The sequence below is a fragment of the Copadichromis virginalis genome, linkage group LG8, assembly GCF_057382275.1.
Source record: "Copadichromis virginalis isolate Kocher_CV1m ecotype Utaka linkage group LG8, C_Virginalis_male_GT1.1, whole genome shotgun sequence".
Lineage (NCBI taxonomy): Eukaryota > Metazoa > Chordata > Actinopteri > Cichliformes > Cichlidae > Copadichromis > Copadichromis virginalis.
Genome location: NC_140625.1, coordinates 16355323 through 16362881, shown reverse-complemented (window position 1 = coordinate 16362881; position 7559 = coordinate 16355323). Strand labels below are relative to the sequence as shown.

The window sequence follows — 7559 nt, the reverse complement described above, 5'->3', positions numbered from 1 at the left end:
CAGCCCACTTCCGTTCAACACCGCTTTGAGCTAACGCTCGTCCAGCAGCTTTTTTTTGTCGATGGCATGGTGCTAGTAGCTTCCGCACAATAACGTAGTCGAGAAAATACGAATAGACTAAACGAAATTCGGATGCCTAAATGGAATTAGTCGATTAATGTGATTTCCGAAGTACATCAGCCATCACATCGTTAACATTTCAAAATCTCGCCTCCAATATTGAGGTAGCCGATTCTTCCCCAAGGTTAGCTAGCTAGCGGGCTAACGATAGCCGATTAACACTAAACTAGTTCAGGTAACTATAATTCGGCAACCAGTTAATACCCAGTACCTCTTGAATTCGTAGAAGTTATTAGAAGTCGGCCGGAACAGGGGCAGAACATGGCAGAAGCCGACAAGTTGAACATCGACTCCATTATACAGCGTCTCCTCGAAGGTAAGACCAAGTATTTCGCTCGATATTTATTCAAAGAGGTAGCCATTTTAGCCAACTGCGGCTAGGGAACGGTAGCCGCCAACGCCGTAAAAACAAGTTCAGTTCATCCGGCGCTTCTTGCAAAGAAAGCATAGCACTTAAACGCTCAGTAAATTTAATTTGTTTGAATGTTGTCTTCGGAAATTGAATACAAAAGAGAGACGGGTTGAATATATATTTTTGAACACAGTTATATATTCGCACCATTTGTATTGTGAGAGTTGGTCTCGTTAAACTTGCATTGAAATATACTATGATGCAGAAATATGCATTATTTTATACTTGTGCAGACATCGTTTGGGTACACACTGAAGTGGTTATACGGTTAAATTTAAAAGGTCACTCCTGTATGCTAGCAGGGTGAGGTCATTTTATTTTGTTACTTGTAATCACATTTTTATTGTTTTGTAGGACAGAGAGCAAATGCTCCATAACACCAGTAAAATCATCCAGGGTGCTACTGAGTCTTGATTTGTTAACTATCACTGTTCACTATATATAGGTCGACCTCTGGATGCCTCTGAAAATGTCTTTGTCTTTATGTTTGGTTTGGCTGTATTTGGAGCCATACAAGATTCTTCACGAAAAAGTGTGACATTTGCAGATTATGATTATAAATGAGTGCTCTGATTACCACTGTAAAATGTGTAATCCACAGATTTGTTCTCCTTTATTTTGAGATATCTTATTCTAATTATGTTGCTTCTAATCAAGAACATAGCAGATTCACTGCTACAGTGTGCACAAAATGAAATGAGCCAACTGTCCATGGCAGTATGCCCTACAAATTACACTTTAAGCTGCATTTATGCAGAGAGAAATGAGAATAATCACCCAATAGCCACTTGTAATAATTTACCCCTTTCTTATTAAAAACAGTGTAAGAATTTGCTGTTGTTTTCTGACTCATTTTTTCCCCTTACAGTGAAAGGCTCCAGACCTGGCAAAAATGTTCAGCTGACAGAGAATGAAATCCGTGGTCTTTGCCTCAAATCCCGGGAGATCTTCCTCAGCCAGCCAATCCTGCTTGAACTTGAGGCGCCCCTCAAGATTTGTGGTGAGGCTTAAGTGGCGTTCTTTGGAGTCGAGGGAATTCTCGAGGGTGGTCAAACAACATAGCAAGCTGTTGAAGCTTAGAGTGCTGGACCATTATGAGTCAGCTTATGTGCATACTATGCTCTAGTATTCACATGACCAATGCTAAGTTATTATAGTTAATTAAAAACAGACTGGCTCTAAAAAAAAAAAAGAAAGTGTTTAATTCTTCATGGCTGTAATCTTGCCACATAAACAACTCACGGGATAAAGTGGTACTGACTTGCTGGTTCAATTCTGTTTTGTACTTTAAGTTTCCCTGGAGTTTTCCGTTGAATGTTAGTTTAAGGAACAGGTTTCAGGAACTGGAACAGTCTGTACTGCAGTAGAAATCATAAGCATCCTTGTACTAAATGCAACCTCATAACAAAACACACACATAAGGTAACTCTGTAATAAGTGTTTATTTAAAATAACACTTTGTCAGTCATGGTATAAAGTGCTAATCTTCAAGGTCTCTAGTCATGTTGTACCTCCATCCAACTCCCTCAGCCTTTGTTGTGCACATATACTGAGCACGATAATCACACCTTTGAACAACATTGCTGTTTCCACTCTAACACTGCTTGTTTCTCTAGGTGATGTTCACGGGCAGTACTATGATCTGCTCAGGCTGTTTGAATATGGAGGCTTTCCACCAGAGAGCAACTACCTGTTCCTGGGCGACTACGTAGACAGAGGCAAGCAGTCCCTGGAGACCATCTGTCTGTTGCTGGCTTACAAGATCAAATACCCAGAAAACTTCTTTCTGCTGAGAGGAAACCACGAGTGCGCCTCTATTAACAGAATATACGGCTTCTACGATGAGTGTAAGTCATGATATATGCACACAGATACAGACAGTAATTTGGAAAGTTGTGCGACTGCTCTCTGTGGTTACCAGTTGAATAGAAAAGTGTAGGCCAACACAGCAGACCTCGGTGTGGTCAAGAGGACACCTTGGTTTTTCTTTTTTGTTTGTTGATACCGAAACTGTAAAAAGAGGAAACACGTGTACACAACATCAAACTTATCATATATAGAAATATATAAAATATAGATAAATAGATGTAGGGTGAGAGAAATGGATGTATATGTGTCTATATCTTAATACATCAAAAGCTAAATAGAATAGAAATGAAAAATAGGAAAGTGTTTCAGCAGCAAAGTGACAGGCAGATGCAGATTTACACATTAAAAACAAGAAGGAAGAGACTGTACAGGGCAGATTTACACATAAGGAGGAAAAAACAAAAGAAACACCAAGTAATTAGTGAAGTAATGTTTATCAGCACTTGCAACAGGTGTGGTGGTTACAGTTTCTTTTTATTATTTTTTTAATTGCGATTAAGAAAATATGCCTGACACTTTGAAATCTGTCTGTAGATTATTAACTAATTAAGTATTCTTAGATTAACAGTGTACACAAGATATCTATTCCCTTGTGAGTTCCTTTAAATTGATGGAGAAACATGGGCAACACTCAGTACTCCGGGCTTCAGGCTAAGGAGCATGATCGGGCAGTGGGAACAGTGATTCAGTCACATGCTTTTTGTTCTATTTAGAGCTCAGCTTATGTAAAATGTGTTTTCAGCTTGAAACAAGTGGCGCTGCTGATTTTATAGCTCTTATGATGAGATTGTGACAGAGTAATTGTAATTTCCTCCCACAGGTAAAAGGCGATACAACATAAAACTGTGGAAGACCTTCACTGACTGCTTCAACTGTTTGCCTGTAGCAGCCATTGTTGATGAGAAGATCTTCTGTTGCCATGGAGGTATCCTCTTCAAACAGTTAATTTGGTTTCTATCCAGAGCGAACACACAAAGACTAGACTCTGCTCTGTTGTATCTGTCAACATATAATGGTCATGGTCTAGCAGGGACCATCTTAATTTGTTAGACTAATTCAATTTTATTTATATAGCACCAAATCACAACAACAGTCGCCTCAAGGCGCATTATATTGCACAGTAGATCATACAATAATAGACACAGAGAAAAACCCAACAATCATATGACCCCCTATGAGCAAGCACTTTGGCGACAGTGGGATGGAAAAACTCCTTTTTAACAGGAAGAAACCTCCAACAGAACCAGGCTCAGGGAGGGGCGGCCATCTGCTGCCACCGGTTGGGGTGACGGTGTTTGTAATTCCTTCTGGATCAGTACACAGATATAGCTAAAAACGGGTACAGCTTTAACAGACTGTCATTTAATACATCAATCCCTTTTGTAATAAGCGTGTACTGTGCAAAGGTCTTGAGCCACCTGTCATTTCTTTATATTTTGCATTAAAGGAGCCAGGATGTCCTGTGCTTTATAAAGTGGTCTTGAGAAACAGTTCTCCAGGCTTTGACAGTCTTTCAAAGTTTTTCTTTGGACACTTGCTGCTGCTTCACTCATTTTCAGTCCAGTCATTGTACCTGATCAATGTCAGAATTATTATTATTTATTAACACTATTATTTATTTAACAAACCTATTTATAATTCAAGCATTAAGAATAAGAACCTAACTCAAGGGATTAATCAAAGTATTTTTGCACCAAAAAGATGATTCCCAAAGAGCTTTTGGAAAAAACTTTGTACATCTTGGGATGGTGTGCAGTATCTTTTAAAACTTTATTTCTACCACTCTCTGTGGTAGATGTTTTTTTTTTTTTTTTAATCATTTACCAAATGTTATTGATTAATTCAAGCACTTCTTTGTAATCTGTTTGCTGTCATATTTATGTTCAAAATGTGAAAAAAAAAAAAGTTAAACACATTCTGACACTAGACATTTTCTTAAAACTTCGTATGAAACATTTTCTTATGGATGATTATCATGATGTGATACAGTTCTTAGTTATTACTGCAGTTTATTTTCTTAAACATCCAGACATCTTAGACACTAAATAATTCTTAATCTGTCAGGACCTGTCAATAGGTCCTCAAAGTCAGTGGTAACGAAGCGCCGTGTGCTGCGCTAACACCCAAGTTGAGCAGCCAGCGAAAAACCGCTGCAGTCTGCTTGTACTGCATAATCTTTTGTGGCCACTCAAGGTCTTCATAGGTTCTGCATTTCCCCGCTCCCTGTCATTCTGCATTTCTGTACCCCCAGTGTACGTTTCATCGTGGCACATGCAAGCTCTCCCCAGTCAGTGCTCTTAGTCGACACAGCAGCAAACAATTTTTTTCCACCGCAAAAGCCGTAGAAAAGAATGGCTTTCAGAGCGTGTGCTGCTTTCTGTATTAAAGGGCCTGTAGGGAGACACTGATGTGCCAGCTGTGCTCTATTCACAAGAGAAATTAGGCTAATTATTGCAGCAGAGGCAGTCATGTCCTGTTGGCACTCTGTCAGATATCCACGGTTACATTCATTAAAAACATCCTACATTATTCAATAGAAAGTACTCGTTTAAAAATTTCTTCTTCAGAAACCTAAGTTCTTTATCTTGTGAGGATGTTTCAGGTGGTGTTTGTGCGTTGAAACAGTCGGTGTGAGCAAAACTACCATGGAGTGTCGTGGCTTTGGATTGTAATTCCAGTGATGGGCTTTTCTTAAAAGGAAGCAATCCAGTCTACTTGCATGATGGCGCTATCTTATTAGCTGGGATATGGGTGAAGTTAACATCGGATGACCGGCCTCTCCGTTTTCTGTACCTTCTGATTTAAAAGTTGAGCACTAAATTTACCTTTAAACATCGCCAGAAATATCACAGGGTTTTTGCGGCATGTGATATTCATTTTCTTTTTATGGTTGCTCTTTGAATCTTTTCAGGATGCAAACATTTTTTACAAAAACAAATTCTAAAATCAGATGCTGATTTTTATTTTTTTTTTTCCTTCACTACTGAAGTTTAATTCTTGGACATTTATGTTTTCCAGGTCTGTCTCCAGACCTCCAGTCCATGGAGCAGGTGAGAAGGGTCATGCGTCCCACTGATGTTCCTGACCAGGGCCTACTGTGCGACCTGCTGTGGGCAGACCCCGATAAAGATGTGCTGGGCTGGGGTGAGAACGACCGCGGTGTCTCTTTCACTTTTGGTGCAGATGTGGTGACAAAGTTCCTCCACAAACATGACATGGACCTCATTTGTCGAGCCCATCAGGTCAGTACCAAAAAATGTAATTGAATGGTTCAGTTTCATGGTAGTAAAAATGAGTAACACAAGTGAAAGGGTTTGATAACTTACAGGATTTGGTTGAGCCTCATAGTTAAGTGTTTAACTGCTTGGAGTTGATTGGGGATTTTTTTTCCACCCTTGGTTGCCTTTAAAGATGCTGGAGGGTTGTCTGGTCTTTATTAGAAGTTGCAGCAGGGTACCAGGTATTGTTTTGATCTGACGAGGTGCGAGCTGTTCTATGTCATGTGGGTAAAGGAGCTATTAGCATTGAAGCGGCTCTTCCTTCAAGCTACAAGAAGGCTGCAACATTTATCAAACAATAATTTTACCGATGCTGTTGTGTATTTTAAGAAATGTCATGTGGAAGTGCTGCAGGGGGAAGTGTTTAGATAGTGGCAGTGACACAGCAGCTAAAAACCTTTTAACCATTTAAGCACAATTGGATTTCAGGCCAGCTTCAGCAGCTAAATTTTGATTTTAGTCTTAAGAATATCTTCAATGTGTTGATATTTAGAGTAGTTTCCAGCAGTACTGACGCTGACCTTACATGGCTGCAGTTATCGCTTAGTTTGTGTTCAGCAGTTAGATGTGTTAGCGTAATTTTCTTATTTGTCAAGCTGTGCTAGTAACGGGGCATTTATAATGTCATGTGTTATCATCCGTAGCAGGGTCTATTGTTCTGCTGTGTGCTTGATCCTGTGTGAGAGTTTGCTAACCTGTTTGTTTTTCAGGTGGTTGAGGATGGATATGAATTCTTTGCAAAGAGGCAGCTTGTGACTCTGTTCTCCGCCCCAAACTACTGCGGGGAGTTCGACAATGCCGGCGCTATGATGAGTGTAGATGAGACCCTCATGTGTTCATTCCAGGTAAACTAGAAACTGATTGAACTTGCTAATCTTAAAGGTTGTTGTCATTTTTAACTCATGGTTTTTCTTCTTCTTTATTTTCCTTGTGCAGATCCTCAAACCTGCAGATAAGAAGCTGTTCTATGGTGGGGGCGGGGGCATGGGCTCCGGTCGCCCAGTCACTCCACCTAGGAAAGCTAAGAAATGACACCAGTAGTTTGCCCTTGACCCTTGTCCTGCCCTCTCTACCTCTTCTTCTCCTTTCTTTCACCAAACAGCCAGAAATCAAACCTATACCCAGGGCTTTTATTTCCTTTTTTATCTGTACTTCTTAAAACATTTAATGTTACAGATGGTCTGAGTGAGTGTGCGCGTGTGCAGGCTTACAAACGTCTGCAGGTGAGCATTAAAATCATGTGTGCACGTGTATATTCTGTGTGAGAATATTAGAGATTTATAATCCCTGCTCTCCCCCCCCCCTTTCTCTGACCACTCTTCCCACTGAAAGGCTGAAACCACATTGTCTGTACAGTAACTTGACTGAAACGACAGGGTTTGGGAGAAGGTGGGAGATTGCTGATGTAATGAATTTGGCAGCAAGCTCTTGTTAGCAGATGGTGTGTACGTACATACTTGTGGAAGGGGGATTTTTTTTTTTTTTTTAAATATATATTATTATTATTTTTTCCCCTGTCCTCTGTACTGTAAAATCGAAAACACAGGTGTGTGCGTGTGTGTGTGCATGCTGTGTCTTGCCTGTTGGAGTATGATCACAATATGCTTGAACAGGGAGGAGTTTGTCACCTTATCAGAGCGAGCGCACATTTGCACACGTGCCCACACACGTGCATATGACTCGTCAGATTCATATGAGCCAGAACTGTTTTAAAAAATAAAAAATAAAAAAAAAAGAAGGAAAAACCCCCCCACAAAAAAAAAACTACAAATAAAAAAAACAGTCCAGTTTAGGTTTGTACAGATTTGATTACTTGAAAGATTTTTTGTGAATTCGTTTTGTAGTCTTTCATCAAGTTGACCAATAAAGCGAGAATCTGA

General features: G+C 39.8%; 1 protein-coding gene across 1 annotated transcript; it reads left to right on the top strand.

Moving 5' to 3' along the window:
* The first annotated feature begins 1 nt into the window (after position 1).
* Positions 2 to 7559, top strand: ppp1cab (protein phosphatase 1, catalytic subunit, alpha isozyme b). Its single transcript, XM_085466209.1, has 7 exons — positions 2 to 436; positions 1401 to 1532; positions 2149 to 2379; positions 3222 to 3326; positions 5420 to 5643; positions 6390 to 6524; positions 6616 to 7559. Exons 1-7 carry the CDS (start codon positions 382 to 384, stop codon positions 6709 to 6711), a joined length of 978 nt encoding a protein of 325 aa, XP_085322335.1. The 5' UTR covers positions 2 to 381; the 3' UTR covers positions 6712 to 7559.

Coding starts and splice junctions, on each gene's coding strand:
- ppp1cab (XM_085466209.1), top strand. CDS start 382: ATGGCAGAAGCCGACAAGTTGAACATCGACTCCATTATACAGCGTCTC. Junction 2,380..3,221: donor ATACGGCTTCTACGATGAGT/GTAAGTCATGAT, acceptor TTCCTCCCACAG/GTAAAAGGCGATACAACATA. Junction 6,525..6,615: donor CCCTCATGTGTTCATTCCAG/GTAAACTAGAAA, acceptor TTCCTTGTGCAG/ATCCTCAAACCTGCAGATAA.